This window comes from Dermacentor andersoni, chromosome 10, assembly GCF_023375885.2.
Source record: "Dermacentor andersoni chromosome 10, qqDerAnde1_hic_scaffold, whole genome shotgun sequence".
NCBI classification, from domain to species: domain Eukaryota; kingdom Metazoa; phylum Arthropoda; class Arachnida; order Ixodida; family Ixodidae; genus Dermacentor; species Dermacentor andersoni.
Window position 1 is genome coordinate 133,802,998 of NC_092823.1, and position 23,988 is coordinate 133,826,985.

General features: G+C 45.6%; 3 protein-coding genes across 4 annotated transcripts in view; 1 reads left to right on the forward strand and 2 right to left on the reverse strand.

Moving 5' to 3' along the window:
* LOC126545131 (serine/threonine-protein kinase D1-like) overlaps window positions 1–2,852 on the reverse strand; it is a 59,100-nt gene extending 56,248 nt beyond the window's left edge. The window contains exon 1 of the mRNA XM_050192859.2: window positions 2,281–2,852. The gene's annotated coding sequence lies outside the window, so the exon portion shown is untranslated. The remainder of the gene's footprint in view (window positions 1–2,280) is intronic.
* LOC126545135 (probable methyltransferase-like protein 25) lies at window positions 243–10,902 on the forward strand. Of its 2 annotated transcripts, none has more exons than XM_055078251.1 (2): window positions 243–1,089; window positions 8,090–10,902. In XM_055078251.1, the coding sequence occupies exons 1-2, from the start codon at window positions 839–841 to the stop codon at window positions 9,180–9,182; spliced, it is 1,344 nt and encodes a 447-aa protein (XP_054934226.1). In that variant the 5' UTR covers window positions 243–838; the 3' UTR covers window positions 9,183–10,902. The 2 variants fall into 2 exon arrangements, with proteins under 2 accessions (XP_054934226.1, XP_050048822.1); XM_050192865.2 differs by lacking the exon at window positions 243–1,089 and adding an exon at window positions 2,963–3,334.
* Window positions 10,903–13,350: 2,448 nt separating this feature from the next.
* Window positions 13,351–23,988, reverse strand: part of betaCOP (coatomer subunit beta) — a 41,703-nt gene continuing 31,065 nt past the window's right edge. Inside the window, exons 9-13 of the mRNA XM_050192853.2 lie at window positions 22,358–22,703; window positions 19,374–19,519; window positions 17,078–17,167; window positions 15,551–15,703; window positions 13,351–13,700 (exon numbers count right to left, since the gene is read on the reverse strand). Coding sequence (XP_050048810.1) covers window positions 13,632–13,700; window positions 15,551–15,703; window positions 17,078–17,167; window positions 19,374–19,519; window positions 22,358–22,703 — 804 coding nt within the window. The 3' untranslated portion in view covers window positions 13,351–13,631. The remainder of the gene's footprint in view (window positions 13,701–15,550; window positions 15,704–17,077; window positions 17,168–19,373; window positions 19,520–22,357; window positions 22,704–23,988) is intronic.

Below are 23,988 nucleotides of genomic sequence, written 5' to 3' on the forward strand. Positions count from 1 at the left end.
AGCATAACTGCAGTTGTAGATGGTGGTATAGTAGCATAATCTACGCTAAGATTGGACTGACAGCTCGTAACACCGTATGTGTTACAAACATGGTGAATGCTTTTTATAACTTCAGCGTGGACATCCTTATCTCATCCTTAAGACATCTGATATCTATACTATAGATGTGACAAATGGGTATTGACAGCAGTGCTGAAAGGGTGCATATATAAGAGAGGACACGCATCATAATTGCTTCTTAGCCTTCATTTGCAGATTTGGCATTCTACGTACACCAGATATTTTTATTTAAGCTGTATTCTGTCCCTGACAAGGTCATCTGCACACCTTTTGGCCCCAAGATGTTGCTGCATCACTGAGGTCAAAGGGCACCATCCTCAAAGTTTGTTGAACAAGTAGGAGAGGTAGAGAGCACCACTTTAACTCTAGGCAAATTAGATATGCAACATTTAATATGTGAGCTTTCTACACTCATTCGTCTTGCATGTCCTTGCGTCATTCTTCTGCTGCACCTGCCGGCCCAGGCGAATTCGGCCGCACACTTCGGTGCAATAAAACCCACGGTCGTTGGTCAACGCACTCTACATCATTCATTCGTCCCGTCTGCGCGCGCTGTTCCCACGATAGCTGCAAACAAGGTGAGGCGACGAAATGACACTGCAGAGGAACTGAAAATAGCGCCTCACCACAGCGCTCGTGCAGCAGATGGCGCGTACGCACGCACTGACCGCGGGCGGCGAGTTCGAAGCGGCAGCACGGGAAGACTGCCCGCTCCTGAGAACGGCGGCAGCTGCGCTCTTGTCACGCGACTCCCTCTGTAGTATGCGTTCGAGCCGGCATGCCGGCCCGACGCCGCCGCACGCCACCGGACCGCCCGACTGGCCTGGACGGCCTTTTGAGGGCGAAGCGGTTTTGCAGGCTGCCGGAACCGCGCCTGCTTTGTAGACCAAATATTCGAAAGTTCATAGTCGCGCCTCCGTTCTGTGTTACGAAAGGAGGGATTGGAGGAGGAAGGGGGCACTCCTGGCAAGACTTCCGGTCAAGTTGCGCGGAGATGAAAAGCGACGAAAAAAAAAAGTTACCACGACGGTGAGTATGACAATTACGGCAGCGAATTGCGTGCGCCAGTTTGCGCAACCAAAACTAAACGGCACTCAAGGACAAGACGCGGGCGTGTGTCACGACGACACTTCGCGAAACTGGTCAAACCGCAGGCGGCAAAATATTAAATTTTTTATTTGTCTAACAGATATTTTATTTTTATTTGTTTCACTCACCTTTCTATTTTCTCAAGCCGCTCAATCGCACTTGCTATGTTGAATTCGCTTCACTGACAATGAATTAGGCTATGCAAGAACAGATCGTAGCAAGACAGCAGACTTGCGCGAGGCACATATAAACGACACGACGCTCAGACTCCTCTCCATACGTCCACATGTGCATATGTCAAAAGCCCGCCAGCGATTTAGGAGATGACAAACTTGAATATAAAATACACATACCACAGCTTGCAAGCTTAGCAGTGGCAGATGTGAACGAACGCTGAGAGACCTCCGAAAGCTCGGCGGAAGGTCCGGTTTTGCCAGCTGTTTTTTGTCCGCCCGACACGCGTCTCGGTTTTGGGGCGCTCCGCTGTGTGTATCAGTGACGGAGGTCACAAGAGAAGCGGGCATGCGTCAAAGAAGAAAAAAAAATAAAAAAGGTTTACCCGCCTGGAAATTAAACTTACCCGTCTAACTAAATACGACTTGATTATGGGCACCTAGCCACCGAGCGACGTCGCAAACTGCGGGAAATCGCGCAACAAAAACTGCTCGCGCTCCTGTGTTTTCCTCAGAAGTGCGCTCGATCGTGCCCTGCGTACGGATTGTAATAGCGCGTCCGCGAATCATGCGTCCGCGAATTAACGTCCGCAGCCCGCAAATTATATGCGCATGGCTCGTGATGGAAATAAAAATAAAGCTCGGTCAGCGACGAGAGGAGCGCCAAGTGCGCGTTGAGGTCGTGTGCGAGCGAGCCGGTAATTTACCATTCCTGGCCGCACTTTTTTGGCCTTTCTTTTTTACTTTTTTTTAACCGAAGGTCGCACTGGCACTGCTGGTTTTGGAGGTGCGCAGGGGACGACGAACGCAAAGCCAGTGACTGCCCCAGACGGACTGCCAACGCGACAGGATCGAGGGGAGTGCGTTCAAGAGCACGGCCGCGATGAAGATCCGGTTTCCTGGCAGGCGAAAATCACCCGACGACTGGCGAGCGCTGAAATTGGGGGGAGGCCCTTACCGGACGGCGGGTGGCCGACGTCCCCTCCAGAGTTCTTCTTTACGGGCGAGCAGCCGCCGGTCAAGCAGGGAGAAGATGCATCCCGCACCGTGGGCAAAACGCCACGGGTGAAAGCCCACCAAAAACACAGCGGGCAGCAGCAGATCGCGCGAACGCACCGCCGCAAGGAACACACGCACTGTAAACACCGCTCTCCCCACCGAGCGAACAACCACTTGCTGAACACCTTAGAATCCTGAGAGCTTCCAGTGAGCTTACCAAAAGTTCGACAATACGCAGGCGCATTGCAGAACAAAGAGAGCGTACGCTTTGCCTGCCATCTTGTGACTACAATGTCGACGTTTTTGTAGCGTTTAGACTCGTTCATTTTGCAGCTTTGGTAAATTGCCGTAAGATGGCCATACAATCTCAAGATCTATAACTCACACTTTTTGTCACACGGGGGCGAAAAATCAATCACGATACATTATACATTATGTTCCTCTTGACCAATACCCTTTACGTGTGAAAATATATGTGCTTGTGTGAAAGTCATGTTTTACTTAGATTTTTGTTACATTAAAAGATTTTGTTCTCACCGCTCACGCACATTCTCAGTGGCAGCGCCGCTGTGGCAAATTGATGTTCATAGAAGCACGGTACCACTACACCTTTTTGTAGCCAGCGCAATAAACGACGCTCGACCTGTGGCTCGACGTCTCGAACGCCGCAAGTCAGGCTAATCGCCGAAATGTGCTAGCTTTTTATCAGCGTCAACGCAGCATAGCGCCAGCCGACATTTAAAATCCCTGATTACATGACAGTGCGCCTACAGTGCTTCCCTCCCCGCTATGTCGAGCTCGCGATTGGATGAATTACGGCGTGCACTAAGCAGAGTGGCCGATTTCACAGAGACGCACAACTCGTTCATCAATGCCCACATGGTGGACTTCTACACAAAACAACACTGGGAGCGCCTTGTGGACGCCGATGTCGGCAGGGACCTTCTCAGCTTGACTGAGCAAGAACTTTTGTGTTTGGGAACTGAGCAGTTCATGAACCTTGAATGCGTGAGGTAGGAAGCCAACCATATGATGAGCTGGCTTACATTTTTAAACGTTTTGTTGGTATCGCTACAGTGTACCAGTATCACGTAACCTACTAGGTATTATGTGGCTAATCTACGCGTCGTCGTGACAACAAAGACGCTGCGCAAGTCTAGGTTCCTTTTTATATATTTATATTGCATTGCGTGGCGTTGTGATGTGCTCCTTGTAAAGTTCGGTTTGCTCGTTATGTACCGTTAGCAGTGGCTAAGCAACGAAAGTTAAACTGCTCTGGTCAAACCACAGTACACGAAATTGCCTTTCACTATGCTACGTAACAAAGCTTTGTCATATGCGGCGCCACAAGCTACAAAAGTTTACACATTTGGGGTGTTTATCTGCCACACAACAATAATCATCTGTTTTGCTTGCGTTTCCTTTCTTGAAAACGCCGCGCCCGCTACTTTCCTGTCGGCAATGCTATGTCATGCTGATAACGCGCATGCCGTTCGTTACTGGGAAGTACCGCGGGCTCGCAGCGTTAAAGAAAATGCGGACAGGACAAGACAGATGACGTTTATTGTTGTGTGGCAAGATACGACTCAAAGGGTGTTAAATTTTCTTGTGTATATCTGCCACACAACGATAATCGTCATCTGCCTTGATGCGTTTCCTTTCTTTAACGCTGCGAGCCCGGTACAATCTTAAGCAGAATTACACCCTTTTGCCACAACGATAATCGTCATCAGTCTTAATTGTCCGCATTTTCTTTCTCTAACGCGGCGAGCCCGGTCCTTCCCAGCAACGAACGGCATGCGCATCATCAGCATAGCATTCCCGACAGGAAAGTAGCGGGTGCGGCGTTTTCAAGAAAGGAAACGCAAGCAACGCAGATGACGATTATCGCTGTGTAGCAGAGATACACCCCAAAGAATGTAACTTTGCCTACACTATAAAAAAAGTTTGCACCCTTTGGGGTGTATATCTGCCACAAAACGATAATCGTCATCTGCCTTGATGCGTTTCCTTTGTTTAACGCTGCGAGCCCGGTACTTTCCAGTAACGAACGACATGCGCGTTATCAGCATGACATAACATTCCCGACAGAAAAGTAGCGGGCGCGGCGTTTTCAAGAAAGGAAATGCATCAAGGCAGGTGACGATTACGTTGTGTGGCAGATATACACCCCAAAGGGTGCAAATTTTTTTTTAGAGTGTAAGAGTGTATGTACTCTTCAAAAAGCTTACACCCGTCGGGGCTTATCTTGTCCCACAACGATAATCGTCATCTGTCTCGTCCGCATTTCCTTTCTTTAAGGCTTCACGCCCAGTAACTTCCATGGGTACCTTATGGGTATACTTCCAAGTCATAGACGGAATTCGCGTTATCAATTGGACATAGCATTTTCGACAGAAAAGCAGCGAGCGCAGAATTTTGAAGAAAGTAAACGCAAGCGAGGCAGATGACCATTATTGTTCTGGGACAAAAGTCCTAAAGGGTGCAAACTTTTTTAAGAGTGTACAGTCCTAGCATTTGCTCCACATTTTGGGGCTTGCGTATCGGCGTGCACATATGGTTTCAGACAAGTATAGTGATCACATTGTTATATGAAGGGGACGCACGCATAATTATCTACGATTAATGTTGCGGTATGAAATAAGCCACAATTACAGTGCAGGCATACCGCTTTCGTGTAAACGACTAGACCCTTAAAAAGGTTTGCACCCTTTGGGGCTTATCTTGTCCCACAACGATAGTCATCTGTCTTGCCCGCGCTTCATTTCTTTCATTTCTTTAACGCTGCGAGCCCGGTACTCACTAGTCACGAACGGCTTGCGCGTTATCAGTGTGACACAGCATTCTCGACAGGAAAGTAGCGGGCGCCGAGTTTTCAAGAAAGGAAACGCAAGCAAGGCAGATGACGATTATCGTTTTGGGAGAAATATACATCCCAAAGGGTGCAACCGTTTTAAGAGTGTGTACACTCTAAAAACAGTTTACACCCTTTAGGTTGTATATTTGCCACACAACTATAATCGTCATCTGTCTTGCGTTTCCTTTCTTGAAAGCGCTGCGCTCGCTACTTCCCTGTCGAGAATGCTCTGTCATGCTGATAACTCGCATGCAGTTTGTGACTTGAAAGTCCCGGGCTCGCAGCATTAAAGAAAGGAAATGCGGGCAAGACAGATGACGATTATCGTTGTGTGGCAAGATACGATCCAAAGGGTGTAATTTTGTTTAAAAGTGTACAGGAATATAGCGAGCGCAGAGTTTTAAATAAAAACCGAGCAAGGCACGATTGTTGTGGGACAAGATAAGCCTCCAAGGGTGTGAACTTAACTTTAAATCTACGTGAATGATGACAGTCCTGCGTGCATACCGGCGAGAGACAGGTGCGCCTGAGTAAAGAACGATACTGCTGATGCGTACGGCGGATAAAAGTGCACTTTATAAGTTGCGCAGTTTTTGTGTTATACTCTCTCAGACAAAGGTGTACCCTTCGGGGTCTATATCTGCCACAACAGTAACCATCTGCCTTGCTTGCGTGTCCTATCTTGAAACGCCGCGCCCGCTACTTTCCTGTCGGGAATGCTATGTCATGCTGATAACGCGTATGCCGTTCGTTACTGAAAAGTACCGGGCTCGCAGCGTTAAAGAAAGGAAATGCGGACAAGACAGATGACGTTTATTGTTGTGGCAAGATACAACCCAAAGGGTGCAATCTTGTTTGAGAGTGCACACTGTAAAAACGGTTGCACCCTTTGGGGTGTACATTTGTCCCACAACGATAATTATCATATGCCTTGCTTGCGTTTCCTTTCTTGAAAGCTTGGTGCTCGCTACTTTCGTGTCGAGAATGCTGTGTCACACTGATAACGCACAAGGCATTCGTGATTTGGAAGTACACTCTAAAAACAGTTGCACCCTTTGGGATGTGTATTTGTCACACAACGATAACCGTCATCTGTCTTGCCCGAATTTCCTTCCTTTGACGCTACGAGCCCGGTACTTCCAAGACATGAACGGCATGCGCGTTATCAGCATGACAGAGCATTCTCGACAGGAAAGTAACGAGCGCAGCGTTTTCAAGAAAGGAAATGCGGGCAAGGCAGATGATTAGCGTTTTGTGGCAAATATACACCCAAAAGGGTGTAAACTTCTTTAGAGTGTACTACTCTAAAACGGTTGCACCCTTTGGGGTGTATATTTGCCACACAACAGTAATCGTCGCACTCTAAGAAAAGTTTACACCCTTTGGAGTGCCCCTTCTGCAACACAATAATAATCGTCATCTGCCTTGATGTGTTTCCTTTCTTTAACGCTGCGAGCCCGGTACTTTCCAGTAACGAACGGCATGCGCGTTATCAGCATGATAGCATTCCCGACAGGAAAGTAGCGGGCGCGACGTTTTCAAGGAAGGAAACGCATCAAGGCAGATAACGATTATGTTGCAGAAGGGACACTTCAAAGGGTGTAAACATTTCCTAGAATGCATGTCTTGCTCGCGTTTTCTTTCTTGAAAGCGCTGCACGCGTTACTTTCCTCTCGAGAATGCTCTGTCATACTGATAAGCCGCATGCCGTTGGTGACTTGAAAGTGCCGGGCACGCAACGTTAAAGAACATAAATGCGGGCAAGACAGATGACAATTATCGTTGCGTGGCAAATATACACCCCAAAGGGTGCAACTGTTTTTAGCATGTACACTCTTAAAAGATTTACATCCTTTGGGGCGTATCTCGTCCCAAGATAATCGTCATGTCTTAACCCGCATTTCCTTTCTTTAACGCTGCGAGCCCGGTACTTCCCAGCCACGAACGGCATGCGCGTTATCAGTGACGCAGCATTCTCGACAGGAAACGCAAGCAAGGCAGATGACGATTATCGTTGTGGGACAAATATACACCCAAAAGGGTGCAACCGCTTTAAGAGTACTTATGCAGTTACACCCTTTGGGGTGTATATCTGCCACACAACGATAATCTGCCTTGCTTGCGTTTTCTTTCTTGAAAACGCCACGCCCACTACTTTCCTGTCGGGAATGCTATGTCATGCCGATAACGCGCATGCCGTTCGTTACTGGAAAGTACCGGGCCAGCCGCGTTAAAGGAAATGCGGACAAGACAGATGACGATTATTGTTGTGTGGCAAAAGGGTGTAATCTTGCTTAAGAGTGAAGGCTCGCAGCTTTAAAGGAAGGAAATGTGGGCAAGACCGATGATTATTGTTGGGGGACAGGATAAACCCCAAAGGGTGTAACTTTTTTTAAATGTACACTCTTGAGCAAAATTACAACCTTTGGGTCTTATCTTGCCACACAATAATCGTCATCTGTCTTGTCTGCATTTCCTTTAACGCCCAGTACTTCCAAGTCACAGCATGCACATTATCAGCATGACAGAGCGTTCTCGACAGGAAAGTAGCGAGTGCAGCATTTTCGAGAAAGGAAACGCAAGCAAAGCAGATGACAATTATTGCTGTGGCAAGATAAGACACAAAAGGGTGTACATTTGTTTAGGAGTGTATATTTCAAAAAGTGTTGAAGCTTTAACACCCTTTGAGGTGTACTCTCAGGGTGCATTGACTTGCGTCCATTTCAATGTCCCACGTTGTGCTTTATCCAAAGTAATTGAGCATGATAATGGGATATGAAGCTTGTATTAGCCAATTAGAAGCGCGATGCATGCACACTCTCATGTCCCTCAGTGTTGTCGGTGTCTCCTGCTGAGCATACAGTGTTGAAGCACGACGGCTAGCCTCTTGAGTGAGTCTATACATTCGCAGGGCCGGCCACGTGCCAGCACTGCATTCCTTGGCACTCGAACTGGAGCGACACACATTGTCCGCGCTTGGGGCTCTCAGCAGCGGCGACCGGCTCGCACACCCAGCGGCCTATGGTGAGAGCAGCAGCAGCAGCAGCTTTGCGGCACGTGGCATGAGCCCCAAGAAGGAGCACGAGGTGGAGGCCATGGCCGAGCTGGTGGCCTCACTCGCGCAGCGCTTGGGTGTCCTGCACCTGCTGGACCTAGGCAGCGGCAAGGGTTATCTGGCCGCGCGACTCTGCGGGCCACCGCACGCACTTCAGGTTCTCGCTGTCGACAGCTCGGAAGCGCGAAACCACAGTGCCCGCGAGCGCGCCGCCAAGATGCTCTGTGCTGAGCGCCTGCAGACGCTCACAGCCAGCGTGGATGATCAGTTCGACATGGACGCCGTGCTGCATGGCAACGATGGGCGCCTACTCGTGTGTGGCCTGCACACATGTGGCGAGCTGGGACCCAGTGCCCTGAGGCTGGCCGTGCGCGGGGCGCCAAGGGTGCGAGGGCTGTGCCTGGTCGGCTGCTGCTACCACCTGCTGGAGCGCGGCTTTCCCATGTCCAAAGAGCTCGGGGCTCGCGGGTGTCGGGACCCGGGCCGCAATGCGCGTATGCTCGCGGCCCAGTGCGCCGACCGGCGCCAGGAGACTAGCGACACACTCTTCTGGAGAGCGCTGCTCCAGCTGATGCTAACGGACGAGGAACGAGAGTCTGGAAAGCGCGTGGGTCGCCTGACCGTGGCAGGATCATTCGCAGATTATGCACAGCAGGCACTGCGGAGGCTCGGCCGCGATGTCGTTGATGAGTCTGCATTTCGGGCACAAGCCGAGTGCCTGGAATGTGAATACGCAGGTGAACAGCGACGCCGGCTTTCGGCCTTTCACCGGCTGCGTATCGCCTGGGCTGGCTGCATCGAGGCCCTGTTGCTACTGGACAGACTAGTGTTTCTGCTTGAACAGTGGCCGACGGTGGAGGAGGCACACATAGTGAGACTGTTTGACCCAACACTGTCACCCCGTTGCCACGCTCTAGTGGCACTCATGCACCATGTTGGACAGGATTGAAGCGAACATTCCTTCAGTAGCTTTGATGTGCTTGTAGAGCCAAGGTAACTGCAAGCTGTTTGAATGAGGCTGGCTACTACATGGATAGCCGATTTTTAGCGGATCGGTGGACATTATTGTTCAAGGTTCTCTATAGCTGCAAATTAACTTCACTGTGCCAGCTGAAGTACTGACATGGAAAAGGGGCAGTTTTTGCTGGAGGAATCTTGAAGCACAATGGCAGGCTGCCTTTGTCCATTTGACACGTACTGAATACAAAAGTCATCAGGGTTCTGGTATCGAGGCTCATATGTGAGCCATATGCCAAGGACTACGTAAAAGCCCTTCTTACATACACATTTTCATGAACCCAGCCTTCAGTTCATTATTGGGAAGACAAAGTTGTGCACATTTCTCATGGCTATCACAAGCTTGATCCTTTACTGTACATGCAGCCATTGCTATAACTTGAGAAGAAACAAGCTGATTAGTTTGTCAGACTGTACAATGACACCGCAATAGGCAGTGCATTCCAAGAATTTAGATTTAGGCCTTTAGGATTTTAGATTTAGGATTTAGATATGCATGCTGCAAAATGAAGACAGCGAAATGTTCATGAACTAACGGTTAAAATGCAGGTCTCCCTTGAATCTGGACATGAACCTGTGGCTTCAGAAGCAGTACAAGAACATAAGCATGCCTTCAACAGTAGCTGTAGCCAGATATTACCTTGGGGTGCTTTCCACCCTTTTTTTTTCCATAGGAGGGCGTTCACATGGGACCTGCAAAAATATCTAAGACCCCCGCTCCCTCCCCTTATTCCTTACTGGCTATATCCCTCCCCACCACCCCCCACTGACTCTAGACAATATGCATAAAATTAGGACAGATACGATGGCAACTTTTGATTGAGCCCAAAATTACAAAAGGGGAGACCAGGCAACAGTGCATTTTCTTTTTTTTTCCCCCCTTGGCTGTATCTTTCCATTCCTTGCCGTGCTGTAATAAGTTTGTAATGCAGTACCAACTTGTCCAATCTTCAACACTAGCTGGCAACATCATTTGGACAAACATAAATTGCACAACTGTTTCAGTATAAAAATGCCCCATCTGAAAAAAAAAAAAAATTAAGAGGTGTGCTCTCAGCCTCATTCGTAAAAGGCAATAAATGTCCTCATTCATTCTGAACCTTTGGCCTCTGAACCAGGAACGTAGACAGTATAGATAAGCTGAAGAGGAACAGTAGTGTGTGAAATTACTGCAAGTGTATGCCTGTTTGCAGCTTTCTGGCATCTGCAATATATCTTGGCTTATGCAGTTACACTTCCCAGACTAATATTGCAAAATTACAACACTGCTCTTTGCTGGGTTTGCACTACACAGTTCCTACATTCCACACCACCATACATATAAGCAATATATACGAGTGTGTTTTTGTCTGTACAGATACCTCAGGCATTGTGGTGTTGTGATGTCCTTTGAGAAGAAACAAGACTGGACCTACAGTACTACCTGTGGATTTGCAAAAACGAAATGCCTAGTCAAAAGAGTCCTACAGTTTAGCAATCCCACTAATGGCGAGGCCATCAATTGTACTTCCATCATACTTCCTCCACTTCATCAACTCTGCTTAACAGAAGCAGATGAGCCGCATATTTACTAGTGGCACAGCCTCTTATGTCATGATACACCTGTTCCCTTCCCCTTGGAATGAAATAATAAAGATGTTTTCAAAGCAGCATTTCTACTCCGAGGATCACTTGTGCCCAGATGCAAGGGTGGATGTTACAAGGATGAACCAAGGCTGCATTATATTTTTCTAGCTAATCGATAAACTACATGGGAAAAACAGTAGCATAGAAAACATGCAAATTTTACATCACAGGGCAACCTCTGTGATCTGCACTTGTGAGAATTTCGAAGAACTAACATGTCATGGCCAATGGCACAGCAGTGATCCAGGCAGGGGGAGAAGAGTTGGCTGCAAGTGCCAGTCCACATTTGTTTCCATCATCGCAATTATTTCTATCAGTCCTGCACTTCAGAGTAAGAGTTACTGCCGAAATTTTTTGCCCTGCATTCAAGAGCAGGGCAGTCTTGCACAACAAGACTTCTGCAGCCAAATAGGTAAACAAGGTTTATACAGTCGAACCTCATAATGAAGTTGCATTTGATATTAAAAAAAAGCCTTCATTATATCTGATATTCATTACGAGCATACACGCCGATATCAATGGAAACAAATTTGCAAATACTATTGCATTTACTTCAACACACCTGATCCACGGTTTGACTGTGCTACTATTATGTAGATCAATTATGAAGCTGCCACAAACACTTCCATTCCTTGTGTGCCACCAAAACACAGGGTGCTAAAGTGCCTGGCTTGTTGGCAGTGAGAAAATGGGCATGGATGCAAGTAAGAGGGGATGCAAAGCACAAGAATTACTTAATAGTAGCCACCAGAAGGCACCGCAACGCATTCAAACCAGAGTTTCTGTGCAATCTCAATATTTTGTTGGGTGCACAGTCATCAATGAAAGTTTCCAGGACACAGGTTCCTCCCGAGTTAAGGCACGACGCTTAGAATTCGAATTTATAACTGTGCGGGTCGTAAAAACTAGATTGAGACCTTGAATTTGAGGCTGTGTGCCCAGGCTTTGCAGGAAGTGAGCTTTTTGACAATCCTTGTGTCCTGTATAGTACTGTTATTGACAACTGTACATGCAGACCACACCTAAGCCTGAAATTGAAGTTCTAGCTTACAATGCCATACGGCTGAGCCAACAGTGCATATTTACTAGCTTGTGGTAGGCAACGTGTGCCCTACATGGTGCCTTCAGGTTATGCTGTCTAAACAAGTGACCTTGTGCTAGTTTTGCACCAAATATGATCACAGGTAAGGCACCCAGTGCTGATCTGCTGTATTTTGTTCTTCAGTTTGTTTAGATTGAAAGTTGTGTGCATCTTTTAAGAACACTGCAAGAAAAACTGCAGCTGTTTCTAGGCACTTTGCCATTCTGGAATTGGTCACATGACCTCTTGCATACATAAAACAAGAATTGGAGATGGTGAAAAATTCAGCAACATAAATAAATAAAAAAAGCCTCCACTATCTCACACAATCCAAATACCTAGGGCCTTAAGCCTAAACACGTCTTGGAACTTTGATTCAGACAATCACAACTGTCTATATGAAGACAGTTTGGTCAGTTGGAGACCTAGACGCATAGTGTGGATAGCACTTGGGTAATCAATGCATCTCAGCAGAAACAATGGAAATACATTTTCTGCTATATCTTGCATGGAGGAGACATCTCAAAGCTTGCAGAGGCATCAAGTAAAACACCCTGTTGGAGAGCTGCAGGTGGCCTCTTGTCTGTGTAAAGTGAAATGCACGCACAGCACTTTGTGCGCCTAGTTCCGTCTAGTGCACATGGAGCAACTTTGGCTTGTGGCAACATGTAGCCAAGTGGTTTAAGCGAGCATGTCTGTAGAAGCTGACACAGCTGAGCAGTGGTGTGCACGGCTCCAGCGCAAGCGCAATGGGCCTAAGTTTGCACAACATAAATGAGCAGCTTCTGGGACCTAATGATACTGTTTGAGCATTACTAATGGAAATCACTATTCTAGTTATATCACTAAACAGCTGCTCAGTCCGGGTTGTATAGTGTGTGAACTTGTAACTCCAGAAGAGAATTGGCAGACTTCAGAAATTCTTCCAGCCCTCAACTCATAGTGAAAGCATCAAGCTGTCCTAGTGAACACTGTCGTCTGGTGGGGAATTGCTATGCAAAGTCATCCTTGTCTTGTACAGCAGGGCCTGTTGTGGACCCTGAAAAATGTGCATGGCAAGTTTCCCTGTGTCATGAAAAAATAAACTAGCTGCACTTGCCAGACAGAATGTCGGTTCAGTGAGTCAACAGTTTAACACATTGTAAGTGACAAGCTCTTTGTGAAGTGCTTGGGTAATCATGTTTGTATAACAGAGAACACACGTTCCCCTCAGCTACTGCCACTACGTCTCAGTTGGAGTAATACGCAAAGAATCTTGTAATTCTTTCTTAACTTGTACTTGTGACAACATATGAACCAAGCCAAGATTTATGAGTGCTGTACAGAGTTCATAACAGCTATCGCTGCGAGATGAACTTGAAAGACATTTCTGGACATTTATGAGTGACCAATATGCACTAGCAAAACTTTTTAATGATACACATGGGTTCCTCAGAAAAATTACATCCCAAAGAGAGATAACAGTGTGTACAGGTGGTTCTCTCTAAGCACGGCTGTTGCCGGTAAAGTTGGCTAGGCTCTGAAGTCAATGCCTCAAACACGCTTGAAATGGATCAGTCCACCTGCAGTCGACTGGAGGCAGCGATTGGCTCTGGGTCTTTCAAGCAGGCTTCAGGGTTGGCACCCGTTTGTGCCACAAGACAACCGGGCCAGGGGACTGGCAGGCCAATTGGTTCAGGCACCAACTTTGGGTGACGATTTCTGGGTACTGTTGATCTTGTCGCCCAGACTTAGTGCCATACCCTGCAGGTGGAGAGAGATGGACAAATCAATTTTGATATTTTTCTTTCCAAAAAGTTTGCCATGTTGTGACCAGAACAGCTAATTTTGTAACACCATACAAGATATCATTGGATAACCATGTGCATGACATGTTTTTTTCTTTTGTGTTTCTGCTGTGTTTTTACACATGCATTTTTTTGTATTCAATACCCTTTGTAATGCCTATGATCTTGAGAGTACAATAAAATAAAACACCCCATGTTTAGCAAAATGTCGCTAGGTATGGATGATAATAACTTGCTTAGAATTTTGTGTCTTATTGTTCCTAGACATCTTCCTTACTATTTTAAGCTAAGCCTCTAGACTACCCCCTGGGGTGGCTAGGTAATGGTCAGGATGTAAGACAGGAACACGTCGCATTTTCTAACACGGCATCACACCTCACGATGGTGCTATGCCAGAAAAGCAGTCTTGATGCACACAGAAGGCTCACTAATATTACCTTCGGTATGTCTGTAGAACCAGTGACAAATGGAGGTGTAAAAGTCCCGCCTGAGACAAAATGGGGACAAGACACTAATTTTAGCCAAAGTCTGTTGAGGAACTTTACAAGGGCAATTTACTGGCTATTTGAATCATTAAAATGCCGCCAAGTCTCCAAAAAGGCATCTGTCATTAAGGTGACTGAAAGCTCACTAAACTTGGGAATTTTTTAAGTTAGTAACTCTGGACTACATAAGCATGGCTGAGGTCAGCACCAGTACATTCAATTGGCCTTAGTTAGTCAAGGAGCGCATTTCTCACTGGTCCCTAAACATTGCAGCTCCCATGTGTGACACGGTGGCTAAGCACTTGTGTAAAGATGTTGTGCTGCTGTAAAACTGCATCGTAGTCAACAGCTTCAGGAACAGAGCCCAGACTGATGCAAACCAGCCCTTGACATTACCCACTGTGTAATGGCATATTTTTCAGTGTGACACAAGCTGGGTCCAAGCTTTCCTTACTGCAGACACAAGCAGTTGTGCTCACAGTAAGGAAAGAAAATTTGGTCTGGATTTTCTTTCGAACACAAAATTCAGTTGCTTAAATCACTGGGCCTTTCACACAGACAGCTCAAACAGAGACAAGTGCTCTGTACTACCCGACACAGCATTCTATGACAGTATCATGATGGCTGAGGGTGCTGTGGACATGCGCACCTACACGCACTCTGGTTATGATAAAATGCGATGCACAATGAATGCTCAAAGTGCAAAAGCACCTTTTAATGAGCTGTTAAAAATTAATTTACAGAGTTTAAGATCTGGAAACTGCACAGTGTGATGAGGGACACCGTAGAAGGTTTCAGAATAGTATAAAACACCTGAGGTTTTTAACATGCACCCAAAATATGATACACAAGCATTTTTGCATTCCACCCCTATCAAAATACGGTCACCATGTCCGGGAACTGATCTAGCAACCTCCTGCTCAGTAGTGCAATGCCATAGCCACTTGGTCACTTGTTGCTGATGGTCTGAACAGAATGTCAACAACTCAGCAATTATATCATACAGTCAAGCTCTGTTAATTTGACGCCGATGTGACTGATGAAATTGGTGGAATTACCCGAGAAGGGGGTTGGAACTAAGCAAGAGTCTGAACCCCCCCCCAATTGACACTGACAATTCATTTGGCATTATTTTCTCAGATTCTAACATGCCCCCCAATCGAATGCCATTCACTTTTAATGGGTTCAATGTAGAAACTAATGTAAAAATGACATTAGAGCTCCTACAAAAAACAAAAATCTAATGCGTACACAATGTTTTAGCAAGAAAAATGCAGATTACAGAAGTCTACTGTGCTTCAAAAGAGAGAAAACAGAATACCTGGCTCTTTGCGCGGATGCGGATGTGTCCCACGACGGGTGCATCAGCGGTGTTTGGGTTCTTTTCGATGCTCACATTAGCCAGAGCATCCTCACCAAAGATGGACCGTGCATACAAGTTGGCTGCCATGAAACCACACTCGCCCGACAATGCCTGCGCATACGTGCATATACAGATGTGTGTGTGTGTGTGTGGGGGGGGGGGGGGGGGGGCAGAAAGAAAAGAACAATACTGTGGTTCCCTGAAAAAAAAAAGATCCTTACCCATGTTTCTAAGCTATTTCTTGCCGTTTTTTTTTTTATATAGTGTCATACAGGAAGTGCACTGTTACTGCCAGGGGAACAGAGATGGAAAACACTGTTTATTGCCAGTGCCACATAGCTCCACTTTCCACTTTGTTCATTTGATGGTGCTCACAGTTACCTACATTTACAAGTTTGTGTGCCAGTGCAAGTGTGCAGCTTTTTTTCTCTCTCTCTCGTCTTGCACATAAAGCTTGCTGAAACATGTTGAGCTAACCTTGGCTAACCTCTCCAGTTGTCATTGAACCTTCTCTCACTAGTGCACGCATATATTCAGACATAATGGTAGATGTGTGCGGTTTCCTTGTGCTACATTCTTGGAATACACAAGTAATGTGTACAATGAGCAGGCTACATGGTGTAAATATAACACGGCCATGAGTGCTAAGGTTTTCAGAGTTTAGTGGTATGGCATAACACAGCACTAACTTTCTGAACAGTTTAGCTCAGCAGATCCACAATGCAAAATGACATCTTCTTGATAGCACACTCAGAGCACCTTGACCAGCACTCTCCGCATGAGAAGCTAAGTGGTGCTTAAAGGCCAACTAACAAAATTTCAGTTTAGCTGAATTGGTCACAAGTGAGTGGTATAGTATATCATTTAGACAATCTCAGCAAAGCTGAAGGGCTGGGAATGGCCTAGTTTTCTTATCAGCATACCTATCTACCCTATTTTAACCACAGAAAGATTAAGTAAAGAAAACTTGGATAAAATTAGAACCAAAGAAATAAGCAAAAATGGACCTCATATTCAAAATAAGCACATAAAGTTACATATACTTACAAGTTTTTAGCACCATGGCATGAATAAGGATTTTTAAAATTTTTTGATCTAAGACTCAAGTTCCCTCTTAACATTTAGAAAAAAAAGTAACACCTGTACTTCTATAAAGGATCCCACAAGAAGCGTGGAATGCGAGCTGACAGAACCACATGTGTCCCTTGTGGGCCCTGCTGGGCCCCACTTCTCGAGTCACACGGGACATTAATTTATTGAACACTAAAATGCGACCCGACATATAACCGTGCTTCCGTAATGCCATAATTGCAGTTATTTATCAATGCCACCAAACACCACGAGATCTTTACGAAGAAGAGTGACAGTTTAGGCCAGTTGGTATTCCATAGTCGAATGATATTAAAGCGCAAAGAAAGAGCTGTTAGAAATGCCAGGAATCAACAGTCCTGAATCCTCAGATCTCCACAGTTCAAAGCCACCCACCTTCTCTGGCGTCAGGCACTTCATGTTAGTTGACCGGATGAGGTGCTGCAGGTAGGCAGGCAGGTCACACAGCGTCGTATTCACGGACACCTGTTGACGCAAATTTACACATTGTGGGCTCATGCAAACTCCCAAAGTGAAAACGTGTGCGGGGAGCAAAACACATATGGGGAAGGGCACACGTGAGGATAACACACACAGGACATAACAAGGAGTTTTATTTTGGAAAGCAACTTATTTTTGCAAAAAGCAATGCCTGAAAACACACACTATCTGCAATGCTTAGAGAAGGGTACTAAGCCACAATGACATACAGGAGACTTTTGCTGTCCAGCATGCTAACCAAGGGTGCACAGATGCAAGCTTCCTTGTTTTAGTGAAAAAACACTGCCTTAATGATTTACCGCGCATACTTGCCATGATATTGTTGCAAGGCAGTTCTTTGTGTCAGGTGCATTCACAATAAAGGCACAACCACTAGCCCTGAAGTAGGCAGGATTCCTGCGACATGGGAGGTAATATTCTCAGGTAGGCAGGTAATATATCCTTGGGTAATAGTAGGTAACACCTTAAGGATGGTAGGCAACATCCTTCAAAAAAGTGGTTTTTACAATTTTGTTGCCAAAGAAATACTGCATTTCATGATGCATATATCCCCCAAATGGCATGCTGAGACTGGAAGTGCTTCAAAAGTGGCATCCAAGTCACCTTCCGCACACAAAAGCTGGCTTGGCTTCATATCAAGTTTGACAACATTTTCAAATGTTTCAAAAGAGCTAAAAACTTGAAAGAACAAATATTTTTCCTGCATATAATTGGCTACGTAATTAATTTTATCTTTTCAAAATTTTGAATATTCATCAAAATTGCCCTGCTGACTATTGGCAGCAGTGCATTTGTTTGTACACCAGCAAGTTTGTTCACTATATAGTTGAAAGTGTCAAAATTTGTTTACTAACAAAATTGTCATTACGTACAAGAGACAGGGATGCCTCGTTCCTCATCAAACCAAGATAAAAAGCTCAGATTCTGGGGAAACTGGCATGCCACCCTACGTCAACAAAAAGGTCAGACCGCGCTCACAAGGGCGAGCCCCATGACGATAGCTGCCGTCTTGCTCAGTTACTCAAAAGCAGCTCGTAAATGAATTCCGGGATTTTATGTGCCAAAACCACAATTTGATTATGAGGCACACCATAGTGGGGGACTCCAGATTAATTTTGACCATTAGGGGATCTTTAACGCACCCACAAAGCACGGGACATGGGCATTTTTTGCATCGCACCCCCATCAAAGTGCGGTTGCCGCTGCCAGGATTTGATCCTACGACCCTGTGCTTAGCAGCGCGACATTATAGCCGCTAAGCCACCGAGGCGGGTCAAAAGCAAGTCCAAGAGAAAAGCTAGAGTAATTGCCAGGAAGGATTTTGCAAAGGCGTGTCAGGTAAATAAATAATGATAGATATTGTGTCCCTGGTGTGTTTTGGGCTCAATGGTTCACAACTGAACACTCAAACGTGATTTCTGGAAAATACAGTTTTTTTCTCACAAAAGGTACATTATTTCCACAACTAATAAACCTATTGCTGCGAGATTTCGCTCGATTGTTGTAATGTTTTTAATGCATATACTGAACTACAGTCGAACCCACTTATAAGATCCCAGATATAACGATCTATCGGTTATAACGACCACATTTCAGTGCATTTATGATTTTTGATGACTACATACATTTACGATGACTAGATTAATAGGTGCTGCACTTTCCGATTCGTCGCTCGCACAAACTTCAAATTTAAATCAAAATGGGTTCTAATCTGCATTTTCAATTGATACTTTACAGACCATACTTATGAGCTCGCAGCAATGAAATTTACTGTAGTTAGTTATTTAGAGTTGAATTCTTGTGTCGGTACCCCTTTAAGACAACAGATTGCTGTCCTCATGTTAGTCACCTTACGGGTGACTGTTCATGTTATTGTCCAGCCTACCACTAACTGGAGTGTATTTACTCAGCCTAAGCGTCACCGATGAACACAGGCCACAACACAACTTTTTACAGCTTGAGGCAATGCAAAACCTTCTTTCAAGGAAGAAGTTACCAATTACAATTAAACCACCTCCTGAGCCACTCCTGAGAAACAGCGAGGTCAAGATTTCAGCCACATCACTCATGACTGTCCGCCTGTGTCAATTCATTAACCTTTCTGCCCAGTACTAGCAAAAGCAAAATTACGAGAAATTTTTCTTAAATTTTTAAATTTTTTTTATATGACATCACCACACTTAAGACTCACCTTGTTCTCCCACTCAAACTCAGCCCACATCTGGCGGAACTCAGTATCTGTGCATGAGGCCGGCACGATGTAGTCCATGATGTCAATATGGATGTCGTTGAGGACCACAACATTGCGGTCGCTTGTTGATCCACTTACGTCGTACACTGTGCAGGCCAAAGAACAAACGATAAATCGCCAAACTGCTGGTCAGTCTAGTATTGTCAACTGTCTCAAAGAGATGGATGCACATCACACATATATGCTGCCCACACATCTGTGTCAAACATGTTCTTGGTGGCAAATGTACGAGCGAATCTGACAAGGCCAATAATTGTCATGAAAGGTGCCAGTTCAATCGTCTAGACATAAAGAAGGTCTACTGAAGAAAAAGGGCGCTGGGCTGACTTTTACAAGATGTTTGGCAACTCAACCATAAAGCACCCTAAGCTAAAACCTGACCGAAGATGTGAAAAGTGATAGATGTGAAAAGTAAGAGCCACGAAGAAAATCTGCTTGACAGTGACAATCTTCACATACACAATACTTGGGCAGAAAAAAGAAAATACGCTTTTGCTTAGAGCCTTGGAAATGCTCTGCACTGTATGTGGCAAAAGAGGGAAGTTTACATCACATCAAAACAGACTTCTTTTCTCTAATCCAGGAGGAGAGTGGAGAAATACTCCCAATCAAAGACCACTATGTAGCCTCAGATAAAGATTTGTTGCACAGAAAAGAAAAAAATTATGTTTTATAAGTGACTCATATAAAGTTAGTGAGTGGAACAAATAATCCCGTCAGCTTCAAATGCTGTGCAACTTACGTAAGCAGCAAATCTAGAGACCTGTTTTCATTATGAGCCATAAGGTTGTAGACATTCAGCCTGTTTAAACTTTGTGTTTGGCAATCTTATACACACACAAAAAAAGTGATGGGCTAAATCACAAGCCTGCATTCATCAGTCATTAACGTAATTGCTCTTTCAAATGCAGCAGAATCAACCATACAGGTGCAGTGGTTGCCCAATGGGAACATAATGACATTTCCAGTTTATCTTTGCAAGAGACGCGGTCTTGGGTCCCAGATAAAAGATGCCTCCTAGTGAGGAGTGACCGACTCACCCACACAAAAATGCTGACTCGCCTGATCAGATTTTACACTTAAATGCTGGACCTTGGCTGTAAAGGACACTCTCATGGAGGGCACTGGAGTAATTCTGAATGTGCACAGTGTTCTTTTTTTATGCACCAAGACCTCAGTACAAAGATGTTTTTGCATTACACTCCTAACAAAACATTGGTGCTGCTGGAAGTAGAACACACAACCTTGTGTTCCAAACAACTGCAACAAAGCTTTGGACCGTATAAAAGAACTATTTTTGGGTAATGTAGGTATAAAGGAGTCCTGGTGCAAAATTTTATAGGACTGAAATTCGAGTGGAGGCATCGCAAGAAGCTTGCAAAAACACCTTTTGGATGCCGAAACTGGAAAACGTGACCATCACTGTTCACTGGAAACCAGAATGTTGAGCACCAGTGCAAATTCTAGGCATCCGAGACTTGGTACGGCCCTCGGCATGCTGAAATCTCGGAGGTCACAGTCCGAGATTTGCGTCAAATCCCCTAACCATCAGGTACACATCGAATGTGCACACATTTTTTTTTTTAAGCAAGGAAAACATAGCATTCCTCCCATTCTGGCAATAAGAAAAAGACGAAAGCAGCGGACGTCACGTTCACACAATACAATTTATATACTTAATGTCCATAGTCATCACTCTCAAACAGCACTTTATCGCTGTGTATGAAGGACTACAACATGTCGTCCTTAGTATGGTTCATAGTGCGTTTGATATACAGTGGACTTTCTTTAAACGGAACCTGAAGGGACCAGGGAAATTAGTTCCGTTTATCAGGAGTTCCACTTACTGAGAGACAAGGCTGAATACAACTGCATGAATATAAAACCAACCAACCACGAGGATGGTATTCCGTTTAAGAGGCAGTTCCGTTTAAACGATTTTCGTTTTATCGATATTCCACTGTACTTCATGTATCAAATGACTCCGCAACAATTGCGAACGAGATGGTGGCCCACACCTAGACTAACCATTTCGCTAGTTCGTCCTGTGACGGATGCGATCCTTCGAAATGGCTAAAACAGGTAACGTGACTTGCCCCTGGTGTAGCATGCAAAATTACCTATCTCTGGGATTTGCTTTCTTAATGTTCGGAAAGCACCACTTTGTCATTGTCATGCCATACAAGAAATCGTTTTGTTGCCGTCCATGGTTGGCATTTTGCAATGACAATGGCGATGATGGCTAGGCTGGCTTTGATGGTAGGCTGTTGCGAACGCCGCGAATGCGGTCTTGTTTTTGGTTTCATATCGGTTTGCACCATCCAAGCAATATTCAGCCAAATTTTCTTGGAAAAAGAAAGTGCACATTAAAATTGGGTAAATACTGTAATAATTCATTGTGAGTTACCGTTCTCACTTAAAAATCTTGCCAAGGCAGGATGGAAAAATGCACTTTCATCGGGAGATTGTGCATGTTCAACGCATTCGTTGTATCCTAAGCACTATCAAGGCAGATGCTGCTGTTATTGGGGTAACCACTGCGGTCAGGCGCGTGTGTACTGACGAGCAAAGTTAAAATTATCGGCGAAGGCTAATTTCAGGATCGAAATAACGAAAGTTTGGTCCCTTGAAACATATGGGCACAGGTTCGTACCTTTGGTTGGCATTAAATTAACTGAAAAATAGAATTACTGAAGTTGATTTAACGGAAGTGTACTGTATAACCAAATTTGGCTGAAGTGAAATTTTGTTGCAGTTTGCCTTTAGCTTGCTAAAGAAATATAGAAATCATCTTAAAAAACACGGCATGCATTTTCTGTGAATGCAGACAGGAAACCTGATATCGGGCCTCAAGGTAAGCTTCATATTCAGGACCCACATGCTCAGCAAGGTGCAAAAATTTTGGATTCATAGAAAGGACTTACCTATGTTACCAAAGATGATGCCATTCTCGGTGGAGGCCACTTTGACAGTGGCGCGAATGTTGCAGAAGTCATGGGGTGCCAGCACAACGGGTGTTGGCTTTTCGACCAGGCGCAGGTCGCCCAATGTGGCCAGCTCAAGAGTGCAGCTCTGCAGGGTGTCGGCTGTCTGGTTGACCACAAGCACGTCGAGCGCAATGTCGTACTGATTGACGTGCACATATGCCTCGGCGTACACTGGGTCTGAGAAGCCTGTCAGCTGGGTCACCTTGGACAGCTTGGAGGCCGAAAGCAGGTCTTCGTTCCGGCTGCTGGCCACTGCTGCATGCAGGCTGACCTCAAACATGTTCTGCAGCAGACAAAATTACTGTGGTCAGCTTAGACACAAGAAGTTGTCATGTCACCAATACATCACCCAAGATGCACAGGTGTGCCATGATGCATTACATACTGTCGCGTATACCCTGCCGAAGTATACACGCTGAATGGGGATGCAGGCGTTTGTACTTCACGAAACCTAACCGTTGATGCGCGATGCCGAGACGAACCTCGTTCTCTTCCTCTTCAGTCCCCTTGCTGTGCCACACCATGTGGCACTACCCCCTCATCAAAAAAAAAAAAGAATGAAAACAAACATAGGCTTGAAGTGAGAGCGTCGAGATGGCCTAGGACGAACACATAGGCCATAGTCACAATCACTGTGGTGCGCGATGTAGTCACAAGGCACTGAGGGACGAGCAACAACAAAAACTAACCTAAGCGGCTGAAAACGTCGAATTTTAGGGGCTATGGTACGGTTTCAACCGCACAACATGCACAATCTCAGACTGCGGTTGTCGACGTCGGGGAGGCTGGCTTCCGTAAGGAAGGACTTTGTAATTCACCTCACTAATTCACTTCAACACTTTGTAAGGTCTGAAGTAGCGACTCAAAAGCTTCTCGGATAGTCTTTTTCAGCGCACGGGAGTCCAGACCAAAACTTGATCGCCAGGTTGGAACTCGACTTGTCGATGGTGGAGACTGTAACGTTGCGCATCGATGCTCTGTTGTTTCTTTATGCGCACTCGGGCAAGCTGACGGGCTTCTTCCGCGTGCTGCACGAAGAATTCGGCATCTTGGGCGAGATCGAGGTGATCGATGTTGTCGCATGGCAGCATTGCTTCTAACATAGTCTGCACTTCACGGCCGTAAACGAGGTAAAACGGCGTGAAGCGTGTTGTTTCTTGCGTAGCAGTATTATAGGCAAACGTTACGTATGGGAGTATCTCGTCCCACGTCTTGTGCTGTACATCTACGTACATAGACAGCATGTCAGTCATCGTTTTGTTCAGTCGTTCGGTCAAGCCATTTGTCTGGCGATGATCGAGAGACGAAAAATACTTAGCTCGCCGCAACCTGTCTAAAGAGTCATCGATACGTGGTAGTGAGTACACGTCCTTCTTGGTGACATCGTTGAGGCGTCGATAATCAACACAGAAACGAAGCGTTCCGTCTTTTTTCTTGACCAAAACGACCGGGAACGACCACAGACTGTGCGAAGGCTGAATGACACCATCATCTAGCATCTCCTTGACTTGGGCTTGAATTGCCTCACGTTCTTTCGGCGAGACACGATAAGGCTGTTGTTTGATGGG

Bases quoted from the DNA above. Each gene is read 5' to 3' on its own strand.
- LOC126545135 (XM_055078251.1), top strand. From the start codon at position 839: ATGCCGGCCCGACGCCGCCGCACGCCACCGGACCGCCCGACTGGCCTG. The intron at 1,090-8,089 runs GTGAGTATGACA...ATACATTCGCAG, and splicing joins AAAAAAAAGTTACCACGACG to GGCCGGCCACGTGCCAGCAC.